This window comes from Pezoporus flaviventris, unplaced genomic scaffold (genome assembly GCF_033815535.1).
Source record: "Pezoporus flaviventris isolate CSIRO_AGI_PZ_B2104156 unplaced genomic scaffold, CSIRO_AGI_Pfla_v1 ptg000001l, whole genome shotgun sequence".
NCBI lineage: Eukaryota > Metazoa > Chordata > Aves > Psittaciformes > Psittacidae > Pezoporus > Pezoporus flaviventris.
In genome coordinates this window covers 36,245,934-36,260,650 of record NW_026892549.1, presented here as the reverse complement: position 1 = coordinate 36,260,650, position 14,717 = coordinate 36,245,934, and the positions used below count along the sequence as shown (strand labels likewise).

General features: G+C 35.8%; 1 protein-coding gene across 4 annotated transcripts in view; it reads left to right on the top strand.

Moving 5' to 3' along the window:
• The window catches only part of KCNH7 (potassium voltage-gated channel subfamily H member 7), a 240,819-nt gene that overhangs the window by 157,275 nt on the left and 68,827 nt on the right, over window positions 1–14,717 (top strand). For 3 of the 4 annotated variants that reach the window (XM_061452031.1, XM_061452012.1, XM_061452004.1), the window contains 3 exons: window positions 4,585–5,013; window positions 8,913–8,933; window positions 12,652–12,866. In XM_061452031.1, the coding sequence (XP_061308015.1) occupies window positions 4,585–5,013; window positions 8,913–8,933; window positions 12,652–12,866 (665 nt within the window). The remainder of the gene's footprint in view (window positions 1–4,584; window positions 5,014–8,912; window positions 8,934–12,651; window positions 12,867–14,717) is intronic. The other variant, XM_061452021.1, reaches the window with a different exon arrangement.

Below are 14,717 nucleotides of genomic sequence, written 5' to 3'. Positions count from 1 at the left end.
TGTCTAGTATGTAAGTATCCATTTTTCATCACTAGAAGTTTGAGCAGTACCTTCACTGTAGCAAGGCAATATTCAGACCAAATATCATTTCCCTTCCTTGTTACAGAATGCTTGCACAGAACAGATAGTGGATTAACTTGCCGTGCAAATGTATTAGGCTACTAAAAAAATCTTCTTATATGTTTTTACTGGAATACGCCACTTTCAAAATGAAATTTGTGTTGATGTGGCAGGAAATTTGCAAACGTGATCATAACTGTTGATAAGGTCTTTGAACTGTCCTGGGTTCAACTGTCATTTTTTTCACTCCTGCAGAATTCTATATGATGGCATATAGTGTTTAAGAATTGCAATTTTCCATCAATGTTAACATTTCCCATTTCAATACTTACAGGAAAGCAAGGCTATTATTTTTTTTCTTATAAAGATGGGGGTTTTCCTACACTTTTTCACAAAACCATTAAACAAAGCATTTTATTTACTATAAATATCTTCTCCTTTGATCTCCCCAGAAATGAAATAGAAATAAAAAATAAACTCTTTCAGGAGGCAAGAAAAGTCAATTTGAACTTGGGACTTTGGAGATAACTATGTCTGCAAACAGTTTAGAAGTGTCCTTTCTTATCTGCAGTATATTTTTGGGCTGAGTTCTACTATTTAGAAACTCTAAGGGTTAGCTGAGCTAGCACAAGGAATAAATGCAGCTAACAGATTATCTCATTTGCATATTGCTTATTCAGAGAAGCAAGGTTTGAAAGGAGGAGGTGGAACATAAGCCTGGAATTGTGACTCAGATTCAACTACTTTCTTCAGTTGCTCTTAGCAAGCCGCGATTATACAAATTTCTGACTCAGCACTAAGAAGAACTTGGCAATCTAGACTCCAACTTCAGTACAATATAAGGATTTTAATGTAATATTATCTGTATATTTATGGCAAATAGCTAGTTGCATCTCAAAAACATTTTAGTATCATAAGCCAAGATAAATCTGCTCTGATATCATAGCTACACAAAGCAGGAGTTGTCCACTTTCAAACAAAAGATTTTCCCCCATACTCAGTATGCCAGGAAAGCTTCCACTTACTTTTCTAGTATGTACTGGAACAGTGGGCCTAAAGCCATGGATTTTCTTCTTGACAAATTGTAATATTACTGTACTGAGTAAGGAAGTGTAACATAGACCAGACAAATTCTGAATGGGCCTCCTGGTAACTTTAGCTGCAGTACTGCAGGAGAGAACTGGATTTCCAACGTCATGTAGCTCATTATCTATGCACTGAAGAAGAGTAACAGTACTCCTCCTCTAAAGCATATTCAAATTAAAAAATAGAAATAGGGATTTTAACTTTGAGACCATTTATTACAGTTAAAGAAGAGCAGCTCATTTAAGCTTTCTATTTTGTGCCCAAGAGTCTTAGCAAGAAGCAAAATTCTCACTGAGTATTCTTTCCAGCTGAACTGCAGTTAGACAGCTAAATCAGTAATGCAGTACAACATGGTCATATTAACTTGGTGAAGCAGAAAAGACCATCTGCACCACCATGAATATGACTAAAACAGAGTGCCAGCAAAAAGCCTTTAATGGTGTCTAATGCCAGAAAACCTTATGAATGGTATTTTTAAGTTCAATGTAATTGATGAAAAAATAATTATAGTATTTGTTTCACTTCTGATGCAATAAGCTTTCAAAATTGATTTAGAAGCTGCTTTATAACTCAATTCTGCATGCATTTTAAAATAATATTTTTTTTTATATACTTTACTAATTTCAATTGTAAGCAATTTGCTAAAGTATACTTAGTAAGTAAAAGAAATACACATGTTCCCAAAGTGCACTCTGCTGATTATCACTATGCAGACTGAAAATTGGCACCTCTAGCTGCTGTTTAAAACATGCATGACTCTGGTTTTATGTCACAGAGGTTTCTGCCTGCTGTACTGTTTGCATGTATATGCATTGGAGCAATAGATTCAATGCTAAACACTGGAATTCAACAAGCTTTTTCAGAAGCTGTCAGGAAAAAAAAAAACAAGAAAAATTGCTACATGGATTTATACTTTAAAGTAGGGGAGGAAAGGGTGGAAATAAATGGCTGGATTTCTAAATACTGAGATGTTACAGGTAGACACTCCCTGGTTCTTTATTATTTAACACATTATTAATTACTTGGATAAAAAATATGCAAGCAGTGAGGGAAGAATGTTTGCAGATATCACAAAATTATTCAGAATATGATATGAGATTTACAGACATATCCTATGATACTGAGCGGCCGAGTGTTAAAACAGGGAACAAAATTTTTTACAGACTAATGATAGACTAATACAGACTAATAATACAGACTAAATTATCTGTTACCAATCAAGAAAGAAATCTCTCAGTTTTTGTGAAAGTATCTAAAATCAGCACAGGCTAGGAAGGTAACTCAAAAAGGCAATCAAATATTAGGAATTACAAGGAAAGGAACTAAGATCAAATCAAAAGCCATTATGACACTACACTGATCCCAACTCTGGAAGTACCTCAGGTCACTGTCAAAATTGCATGCATTAGAAATGAAAAGGAAGTAAGAAGAGTGCAAAGGATGTTCAGAAGTACACAATACAGTTACAGTAGCATTCTTCTGCTTGGAAAGGAGGTATACAAAGAGGAATGCAATAGGTGTATAAAAAGCTATAAACACTACTGAGACTATAAAAAGGGAGCATTTAATAGCTATTTTTCTTATCATAAGAACCACCAAAGCAACAGGTTTATAGCAAGCAAGGAGAAGTACTTTTTCACAAAGGAATGCCAAAAATTATGGAACTGTTTCCCATAGGATCCTTTACAGGTAAAGTACAACTGTGTTTCAAAAACATTGAAACAAAATCATGTAAGGTACACCAAACATTCAGTTCCAACACAATAAAAGTTTCTAACTGCAGATAGACAGAAACTGAGTAAGTTTACTGGGAGAAATAACACAGTGTAGTAGCTCTTAAACAGTGTACTAGATGGACCTGTGTAGTCAGGTAGTATAGCAACTTTAGCTCTTACGCAGGTTTTCCTTTAACAAGTGCAGGGCATTCTCACTTTCATTCACTTAGAATTTAAAATAAATTAAATATTAAATATATAGGACATTCATTTTAAAATATTAAATGATTCAACTGTGTCATCAGTTGCACTACACTTACTGTTGGGCATAGGCACCAACGAAAGACTTTCAAAACATTTCATTATGGGAAGATAAGTTTTAGTGCTAAATATTAATGAACATTAGCAGGTTACGAATGCTGGTGGTTAAAACTGACTGAAAAAAAAATTAAATGTTATCCAAAACAGAAGTTCTTATCCTAGTAAGAGGGAAAACCAAGACATTTCAAAATGTCCTCTGAAAAATAATGTTGCTATTGATTCACTGTGGAAAACACTCATGCAGCAGTGTTGAGCAACAAGAAGTTATTATATAAGTCAGACTTGTTTATGCAATGGCATCTGGTAATTTCAATTATTTTATTTTTCTGTTCTTAAAATATTTCTTTCTCTAAATTATTTACTATGCTTTCTGTACATCAGAAGTCCCTGTGCCTCCATCTGTGAGTTGTGTTACACTATACCTTAAAATATTTGCTATCTGGGCTTATGTTTTTTATGAGAGATAGTCCGTAGATTTTACAGTTCTTTCCTTATATTTTCTTTATTTGCACTATATTTTACACCTCCTCTCAGCTATTGACATTTCTTACCACTACCTCCCCACAGCAGGGCAATTGGATCTAAATGGTCTTTAAGTTCACTTCCAACCCAAACCATTCTATGATTACACAAAGTTGTTTGTTAGTTTTCCACACATTCAGAATAGCCTACCCTGCTATTCAATATACCAAGCCCAACTAAGTCCACTCTCATGCAAAGTACAAAAGATAATTGCATTATACAGGTGCAACTGAGGCTTGAGAGCTGTGTCACGGTTTTTTTCTTCCTGCATGTTCCTTTTCATTTTAAACTCATTCAAAGTACACATCTCATTCAACTGTAAGATGCAAGTATTGGAAAGGATTACGATAAAACTGTTACACAACTTATTTTTCTTCCCTGAAGGATTAACACAAGTATCTTCCTGATTAATTTGTAGCAAAAAAATCAGCAGTTCACTTTTAAGCACACAGAGTTCCACTAATAACAGAGTCCACAAATACCTATTACAGGACAACAGCTACCAAGCAAAGTAGTTTGATGTGTTCTAGCAGCCTTTTATAGATTTATAGATTTTTAATTTAGAAAGGACGATCAGAAACGATACCTTCTCTCTTTTAAAAAGGGGACTGCAGAATAAATGCTGCTAACCTTATCCTGAGTTCAGTAATTTGGGTCTGACTGAAATATTACATCCTTTAAAACCATGACTGTAACAAACTTACAGCTAAATAATATTTCCATATTTACACATCCCATTGCTAAACATTGTAATTTATTAGGAATAGGTCAATTATTTATCACTATAATTATGCATGTTGACTGTGTTTGAAAAAAAGACAATTTTCATGACAAAAAAATAATGTAATATTTTCTTCTTTTTTTATGTATTGACATGTAGGCAGACTTCTTGGGTTCCGGTTACCTGGATTGAGACTTTTAACATACAGAAAGCAGTCTTTACCACAGGAAGACCCCGATGCAGTGATAGTCGATTCATCTAAGCACAGCGACGACTCAGTGGCAATGAAGCACTTTAAATCACCTACAAAAGAAAGCTGTAGTCCTTCAGAAGTGGATGATACAAAAGCACTAATTCAACCCAGTAAATGTTCACCTTTGGTTAATATATCAGGACCTCTTGACCATTCATCACCTAAACAGCAATGGGACAGACTTTACCCTGATATGATACAGACAAGCAATCCACTAACCCATTCCAGATCAAAGGAAAGCATTTGTAGCATACGGCGAGCGTCTTCAGTACATGACATAGAAGGCTTTAACGTCCATCCCAAGAACATTTTTAGGGACCGTCATGCAAGTGAAGGTATGGTAGAAAGTCAATCTAGTATTCCCTGATGTACTAAGAAAATAATTATCATTACTTCGTAAGCAAAACTAAATATAATCACCTGTAACATTCTAAGGCACACTAAAAATATTAAGGTCCCAAATATAACAGGTTTATTTACACCAAATACTGCTTTTCATGTCTACACAGACTAGTGAAATCAAGGGGCTACTCACAGTACCATCTGCCTTCTCTATGCAATATAGCAAAATAGGGCCCAACCTTCCTAAAGCTAATATTGGTATTGGGGAGGGGGAAGGGAGAAAGTCAGGTTATCAAGTTAAAATTGTTTGCATAGTTCTGTCCCATAATCTCATATATTAGATTATCTTTGATGAAACACTACTTCAGAGATTGAACAGTTTATTTTTCTTAAATCTCTAATATGTTCCTTTTTATATTCACCAATCCAACACTTAGATGTGATTTTCTCTCACACTGGACAAAATATCTTTAGCAACTCCACTGAAATACTTTGTGTAAGGCTTAGTGAAATACTCAATGAAATGGCAAAATACTTAGCGTAAAAGTCACGTTAAGTGTGATTTTCTCTTTGTGTTAGTACGCTCTTACAACCAGCAAAATTTACAATGATGTATTCTCTGTCTTTTCTACTGTCTCTCCTAATTATACAAACTCATGGAGTGTGGTCCATGATTTCTTGTTAGAGATGGGGAGTTTGAGAAACCTGGAAAAACATCTTAGCAGAGGTTTGAAAGCCTTGTGAATGGAGAGGCACCTCTGAAACTAGCTTTTGCAGAAAAAGTGCCACATATACAATACTTTAGCAGCTACTGGTGGTCTAATGACTCAAATTGTGTAATTTTTATTCAAGCCAGATGACAAGAAATATATGGGGAGTATTTTAAGATTTCAAACACATATGTCATGGAAGACTGTGTGCAGATACACAAATAAGCAAGAAAATGAATTTTCACTTTCAGTGATTGCCTGTTTTTCTCCTATACATTGACCACAAATATAAAATTCCTTTAAGTTCTCCTGCTTTCCAGAAGATCTGCCTCAAGTGCTCTTTGCTTCTGTACATCTCCTAAAATATAAGTCCGAATGCTTCCCTGCCACCCAGATTAACTCCTAGAATAGCAGAACTAATTATTCCATCCAGTTACTCTTCCTGTATTAAATATAATGGTTAAATACGTCTTTTCTAATTTCTGTTTCTTTTGGACGCTGATTTTTGTCAATTCAGATGAACCCCAAAGTTAAATTAAATCCATCCCAAACCATACCATTTTGCTATATTTTATGTTCACATTCAAGCCAAGATTTCGAAATCAGGATGTGGAGAGTTGAACCTTGGCCTGTCTTTTGGACCACTGCGTAAGCTTTATCTTGGGTTCAATTGACACAGATATATAAAAAAAAAAAAGTTCAAATAAAACATATTTAAAGATATCTGTTATGTCAATTTTTATTTTCAGAACTTATTTTCATTATAGCACTTCTCAATTGTTCAATCTTCATATAGTTCTATGACAAAAAAGTGTAAAAATAAGTTTCTTTGGTTATGGTGGTACAAAGCTCATGCAAAAATCACCACATAATTTAATGCTAGCTGCATTGAGAAGCAAAAATTTCTAGCTTTATTTCACTGAGTAATGTTTTTTCAAATGCTAAAAACTAAGTAAAATAAATTTTACTATGAGGAGTAAATAATTCATTTGAATTCCTATGGTCTCTCATGTAATGTGATAATTTACAGTGTAAATTGATAAAGCACTGACACTCTGACTTCACTCTTCATAAGCTACAAAATAGTAGAGAATTTGGCCCTAATTTTTGGTCATACATGCATATTCTAAGACAGTACAGCAGGACAGAGTATGGCTGTCAGAGTTGCATTAGAATTAGTAACCATACTTGTTGCCATCTGCTTCCGAGCATATTAGAATTTGGCACCTTATGCTGAAAAGATGTTTAAATTTAGCCAGCAAGTCCTGCTTGCCTTACTGAACATTGAGCCATAAACCCCTATTGTTGCTAAAAAATTATCCATGTAAGTTAGGCAACCAAGATTCAGCCTAAGTCGTCTTCTCTGGACTCAAAGATTCTGAGCAGAAGTTGAAGATACTGTGCTGGAGTATGTAAAGACCAAAGCAAAAGTAAAATACAAAAAGCAAAAGTAAACTACAGTCCCAGTGAGCTAAATTACTACACAAGGAAGCACAAAGTTTAATATATTTTCCATTCCATTTTTATTTTGTTTACTGATCCTAATAACGGTGATTTTTCCTGAGTCCACTGAAAACTACTATTCTGTCTGAAAATGCAGTTCAGGACTGCATTTAATTTTTTTTCCACTTCTTCCAGTTCAAGTAATATTAGTTGAACCAGTATAATAGAATTCTGACAGAACAGCATTATTTAGCTCAATATTAACTACAGTAATTCACCCATGGTCAAATTTTTTTCTTGCAAGATAACGCAATTGAGAATACAAATTATTTCATGTGTTAAATTAATTTGTGTAGCCTAGTCGCCTATCACTGTAAAATTATCATAGCTGTGGCACTTACATGCTGAAAGGTATTACAGTAAAAATGACAATTTAGGATTTTAAATTCATTTGAGTGTATTCAATTGAATTCCATTCTAAATTTGCCTATTTACAGCAAAAGAAGCAGGGCAGGAACTGTGTCTCCCACCTACAACCCAAACTCCAAGCAAGCCCTTCTCACCTGAAATGCCAGCAATCCAGATGTTGCAGGCTTGTACCTGTTCACAGGACTCTTCAGAAAGTTTGTTCTCTTCAGAAAGCTCCCTCAGCAACATCCCTGCAGTCTTAAAAGAAAAAGGGGGGGGGAGGGGAACGACACACCAAGCTTTTGAGCGTAACTCAGCCTACAAAATCTGCATTACAGCTCAGTGTCCCAAACTCCCTGGTCCATGGGAAGCTGAGGAAAACCAGAGAGGCAGCAGGTGTGACATAACACCATAGACAAGGCCCAGATTCATCCCAGTTCCCCTCACAAGCAAAGGCCATAGCCTTTCTCCAGAGTGGGGCTGAGGCTAGACCTCTGCAGGGACAAGCCTGCTGCTGGGGTGGACAGGGGCACAGTCACCTCAGCCCTCAGCGGTGGCCTACCAGCGGGGCAAAACTTCAGGTGAATGTCAGTTCGAGCCCAGTGCACCTTTGAAAGCCGGCAACCTGTTCACAGTGGCCAGCGGCACAGAGGGGCAGGGCCATGTCCTGTGACTGGCCCCGGCTCCTTCGCTACCTCACCCAGCATTATATCCATTCTGAGCTGCAGGAGCCAGGTAGGGGGGGCCTGTGGGCCACCTTGTACACCCGTGAATAGCGGTGGTGCTTACCTATCCACATGTGTAGCTTCTTTACAAAAATATTAAATAATAACAACAAGAACAATAATATTCTCCCCAAATAGGGTTGATGTCATGAGAGGATTCAGGGGTGGGTGTGCCTGTGAGGACAGAGCTTTCCCACTGCTACCTTGCAGAAAGGCACCTAAGAGCTGAAGAAGCTTTTAAGATACATCTTTCTCCTCAGTGTTGCTCAGAAAGGTGCTGCTCAGCTTGCTGCTGTGTTAAAAACCTTTCGTCCTGCAGGTCATGGGCATGCATGGGGCCTGTGTAGGGCCACCTGCACAGCCCCACACCCATTCAGTCATCCAGTTTGCACTGCCACCCGCAGCTGGGGTGCCTCAGCCAGTCCTACTACCTGCTGATCTACAACAAACAGTTCTACAGATTATCTCTCAGCTGTCAAAGCGATTTCATTTTAACTAAAAGTCTACATACATATTTTGAAGCAATATTTTCTGCTTTTTCTGATGTAGATTTTAGTTGTCTTTTTTTTCTCTCTTTTTCTTCACTTTTATTATGCTGAAACCCAGATAATGGTCGCAATGTCAAAGGTAAAGTATACATCTAGACTGTACCTTCCAGTGTTTCAGACAGCCACACTTTATGGCATGTTACTTTGCCTGCTGTATGAAATGTTCAAATGCAACATTCTCATTCTGATTTCTCTAGGGCCAAGCGCATCATTTAAATTATGTTTGTTAAACATGTAGTTATTCCCTTAACTATCCTTTGAAAGCACTAACTACCAATCCCTGGAAAAAGTGAAGGCATATCTCTTAAATGGCCATCTGACTTAATTATCAGTTCATTCCAAAAAAAAGGAAGGGAGAGAGATAGAACATAGCATAGTTCTTTACCTCAGTTATTTAACTCAGGTAAAAATATTGAAGCTACTAGGAGTTTTCCTGTCAAAGTTGGGCAGGAGCCACTAACAATCTGTTGGTTTAAGGTGCTTAGTTTTCAGTTAACTATCTCAAAAATGAAGTAGTTGGTAATAAGAAGCCTTGTGGAAGTATCTTCACTTATTCCTCCTTTCTCTCCTTAAAACTAGTTTCACGTTCTTGGATGGCAGGGGGTATGGTTTCAAGCTTCATGTAGTATTAAAATGTGCATGCATGAACTTCATTGCCAATTTCATGTATAAATAATATTTAGTGCAGTTTTTCCTATTCACCAGCACTGAGCTACGTCTTTTGAACATATTTTTAAGTGATTTCCTCCATTTCTAGAAAGCAATTCAGAACAAAAGTATTCAGTTTAATTGCAATGTTTGTAGCTATGTCTGAAAACTGGTTTGTGACTTCATGCATGATGCAAAAAGTGTGTGTACCTAGTAAAGTCTTCTCTCTATAAACTGCATGCAGTGCATGACGTAGATTCTGTAAAGCAATTTGTGGACTACAAAATCATTGCATTTGCTTCATGTGTATGTTGGCAAAATGTTGTGGGGAAAAAAAAATACAGTCTCTGTAATCTAAAACAACTTTTATAAATGTATTTACTGATGGTGGAAGATGATGGATTGACAGCTCAGGAGAGTGAAATCAATTCTCAATGCATTGTGAACGCAGGGACAATGGAATCCTACTGTAAAAACTTAAGTTCAAACTTAACCTTAAAGAATCTCCTTTGTAGGGTAGGCAGAAACATGCCATTCTTCCTGCTCATTCAATTTTTGGCCACTCTGCTGAAACTGTCAATCAGGATGCCAATTAGTGTCAACTGTAATTGTGATTTGTTATTGCCCTCTTTTTCTGCTTCTGCTATGAGAGAGACTAGCAAAGGCCCACTACCTGTCAAGTACCAGCTCAATAGCTGCCAGCCTGGGCTCTACTTAAGCTAGTAATGTCTTTCAATTAATTACCATTATCAATGAGATACATACATACCTATCACCACATTCTAAATCAAAAGAAGGTGGAAAAAAACCCCAAGGTTTTATTCCCATGTGCAGTTAACTTAAGTCTAATGTCACAGGCTAGAGCATGAGTTTTAGGTAGCAAAGGAGAGAATAATTCCCTTTGGAATAGAAGCAATAAAAAATTTAAATCCCAGAAAAGAAAGCTTCAATACCATTTAAACATCTATAGAGTTACTATTAAAAAAATAAATCTTCTACTAATTATGGATTTGCCTAAGCTCCCTTAGCTTCCTCTTACCTTTGAGTTCCCTAAGTATCAAGAATTTTGTTCACCTAACAAACGGCCCCAAATGAGAGCAAGCTCATGTCTAAACCTACTCAATATTCAAAAATTTTTAATTGCTATAACTATGTAGGGAAGTAGAGTTGAAAAGCTGCAATCTGACCCTACATGCATAACACACACCAGCCAGATTAGCCATTTCACTAATTTGTGAGGAGACAGCCCTGATTTATTTTGAAACCCACTTTTGTACAGACTTATGTAGATGACGTAAAAGATAAATTCAAGTTCTACCTGGGCCAAAAGATGTCCAAGCACAATATTCCAATTCCTTGGCACTGTCCTCAGTACCAGGCTTTTTAGGATTGCTTGTGGAAGAAAAGTAGTGCTTTCTTCCTTTTTCCAGTGAAACTGCTCCAAAAATAATATACTAGGTTCATTGGCCTAAGGAGGAAAAGAAGAACTGATTTTGTAGTTTAGTGGTTAGAGCACTTACCCACAACTTTTTGTCTATCTCACATCAGATGATCCTTGGACAAAATAAAGGAAGTCTTGAGAACGGAACCACTGGATTGCTCTCTCCCAGGAGAGTACTCAAATCGTTATCATGCTACCCTTGTTATCTCAAATTCCTTTCTGCACAGTGGCTAAATTCAAAATGGAGTAGTAGCAGATTTCTATCGCTAGCCCAGATTAACATAAAATTAACATGAATTTAAGAGGTAGAAAGCATGTGTATAAATCCTTCTAAGCTAAGAAAGCAAATAAAAAGAAGAAAAAAGAAAAAAAAAGAAAGATGTAAAATTCAGCACTGCCTGATATATTTCCCTCCAGCTATCTGCAGGCAGCTGGTTGCTTTGAATTTCACTTGTTCACACATTACAAACACAATGCAGCTGTTCTGCTGTTGACTCTGCAGTTTACCCCAAAGGCCAAATCCTGTCCCACTGGCTATTCCTTAATCATAGCACCCATACTTGTTTCCCTCTAGGCAGACCAAATAAAGCCCCCTCAAAACAGTCAAAAGGAAAAGCATCACATTTTTGCCTGTAATAGTAGTAGGATGCAGTAAGATTTTCGTGTGGATATGAGAAGTACTGTTGGATCCCAGACACAGACACATTGTAACTGACTCCAACACCTGGATTTTTTCTTAAATACATAACAGGATCCAGTTTTCACTGCCTAAACTTCTTCATAGTTCTTCTGTTACCAGTATTACTCTCAAAAGAAAATCTTTCTTGCTGTGAGTACCTTTGGCTTCTGGACAAAAATTATGAAGAAAGTACAAAACAAGTATTCTAATCTGTTGTATTGTTTTCTTGTTGCACAAAGAACTCTGTCCAATATTGAGAAGAATAATTATAGTGGATATGTACCTCATGAAGTATACAAACTCTGCATTTTTTTATCTATCACGAGGCACTAAAGTAGTATGTTTAAGTGTATATTAAATACTCCAGTAATATTCTACATAAGGGTATCCCTGTTGTTTTCAACATTTTGCTGGCAATGACAATTGAAGAAATAAATTTTGTGAGTTTGTGACATGCCAAAACTAAAGGCTTTTAGGACAATGTGAGGTTAATATTTTTATTGGTTAAGTATGGAGTTACTTGATGAGTCAACAGGGGTAGAGCAGAGGTCTACTCAATTTTCCAGTTTACCGAAAGGTGTTTCTAACTATCATGTAAGCATGAGCAACAGTACAGATGTGATAATAGAGCCCTTGCTCAGTCCAGACACATTTATATAACTGTATCTCATTTCCACTTTTATAAAGAAATGAGAATATAGCCTTTATGTTCAGCCAGCATTACAATGGAGCATACTAGCATATCCAGTAGTATAAAAACAAGTAAGGCTGGATGCATTGCATACTTTGTAATCCACTGACTTTTTAAAAAATATTGAGGGCTCTATGTAAAGGATTTTTTCTATTTACATCCAATACTAGATTTGATTCTCATTAGCAACAGAGTTATTTTTAAAATGTAGATAATTTGTAAAATTATTTATTAACAACTATCTATCCCTTGTCATTTTGACATATTCCACTTAAACATTAATGCTAACTTATTTCTCTGGATTTGTCAGATACTGAGTGTATGTTCTTATTTTTTAGGGCCTTTTAATCATATCAAGTCAAGTCTATTGGGATCCACATCAGATTCAAATCTCAACAAATACAGTACAATCAACAAAATTCCTCAACTCACACTGAACTTTTCAGATATCAAAAGTGAAAAAAAATCTTCATCTCCTCCTTCTTCAGAGAAAGCGATTATTGCACCTAAGGTGAAAGACCGAACGCACAATGTAACAGAGAAGGTTACCCAGGTAAGGTAATACCCATTATTTTAGTTTTGTGGAGGCAATTAGCAGTGTATTCAGTAGATTGATACTTTTTTCATGAATGATTTGCATATTTAAAAGACAATTTGGAGGGCTTAAGTCATTACTTATTTTACCTCCAATTCAGTCACACATGAAATAGTTCATATTACATGATACTGCTAACAAACTTCATTTTTTTTCGTCTGTTTTTCAATGATAAAAGCTGCACAAAGTGCTCCAAATAAGTCCACTAATGTCAGTGATTCCTGTCATTCATAAATGTTAGTTTCATTCTTTTTTCTTTTTCTCAGCTTTACGAATTACTGACTAGTGCAAAGCACATCAGGATAATACATGGTCAGTGATTGTGCCACTATTATGAGGATCACAATTATGTCTTGTAATTTCTGTCCCATTTCTTTGGCTTCTCATAATTGCTCTTTCCTGTGCATCTCTTCTATATGTGTATATCAAAAAGGCTGTTAAAATGGAAAGCAGATACCTGAATGGACTGAATATATGATATATTCTGTCATACTTGGCAATGAGGCATACAATTGAAACAAAACTGAAAACAATTCAAGATAGCATATTTCTTCACTCTAAAACAGATACAATGCCCTCTGAAGGAAATAGAAATATTCAGCTCTATTCAGTGTCATTATTACATTTGTGTTGTAATGTATGTGGAGATTGGCTAGGACAGGTTACCGAAGTACAGCATACTGAAAAAAAATATTAAGACGTGACAGTATCATAGAATCATAGAATAGTTAGGGTTGGAAAGAACCTTAAGATCATCTAGCTCCAATTATAGCCTTAGTAAGCAGAGTGTCGGCCCTGGAAATCATCCACTGACAGGCGGAAAGAAGTTAGTAGCGCTTTGTATTAGAATGAAGATAGAGATTGTACAAGGAAGATCTTGTCAAGAGCAGCTTTTGACTTACTGCTGATCTGCCTTCAGAACAGACTGCAGCTTCTCTACAGTGATACTATGCCAGATGTTGTCCATGCTCTTACTCCTTTGATGGGTATAACAAGGAATGTATTGTACACCCTCCTAGAGAAATAGAGATAAAAGTTCTACCAGTTCTATTTCAAGATCAGTTACTGCCTAAAAAGTAATTGGATTTTTATCTTTTATATATTTTGTCTTTGATACATAACTTGAATCTGCAACCATTGTGCTTTTTTCCCTGGACAGTTGTGAGAGATTTGATCACTTCTGGATCCATTTTGATATGTTTTAAATTATTTATCGTAGTCATACATAAAAATCTTTTCACAGATACTATGGCAAAAAGTCAAGCTTGGTTAAAAAAAATAATTTTTCTAAGTAAGCATAAGCCAAGCTTGATTTATTAGTTAGCTGTTTTTTTTTCTTTTCAAAATTCTAACTGGATATTTAGTGCCAGAGTGCCAAGTTTCTATGTACTAATGAAGCTGTTATGGGTAAAATTAAGTAAATGAATGAATGAATGAATAACTAACAAGTATATTTATTCTCCAAACAACTTAGGTGTTATCAAAAGTTCCAATATAAATGGCTTGGATCAGCTAAACTTTCCAGAAACATTGATGCTAACAAAATTAAATAATTATAAAGAATTTCTCACAGCTGTTCCTTTTTTCTTTTATTATATTCAGTTATCAATGGTTCTAGTTGCAACTGCAGCCTAAACTCTAGGATTAGGGAAGAACTCCTAGAAGATATAAATAAATTTAGGTCTACTGAATTTGATAATCAAAGATCTAGTTAGCTAGCTATTAATGAAATAGATTAGAAATAGACATTTAGAAGACGAAAGTGGTTTATTTTAGTCCTGTTTATGAGTCCTGTTTATGCTTCTAATC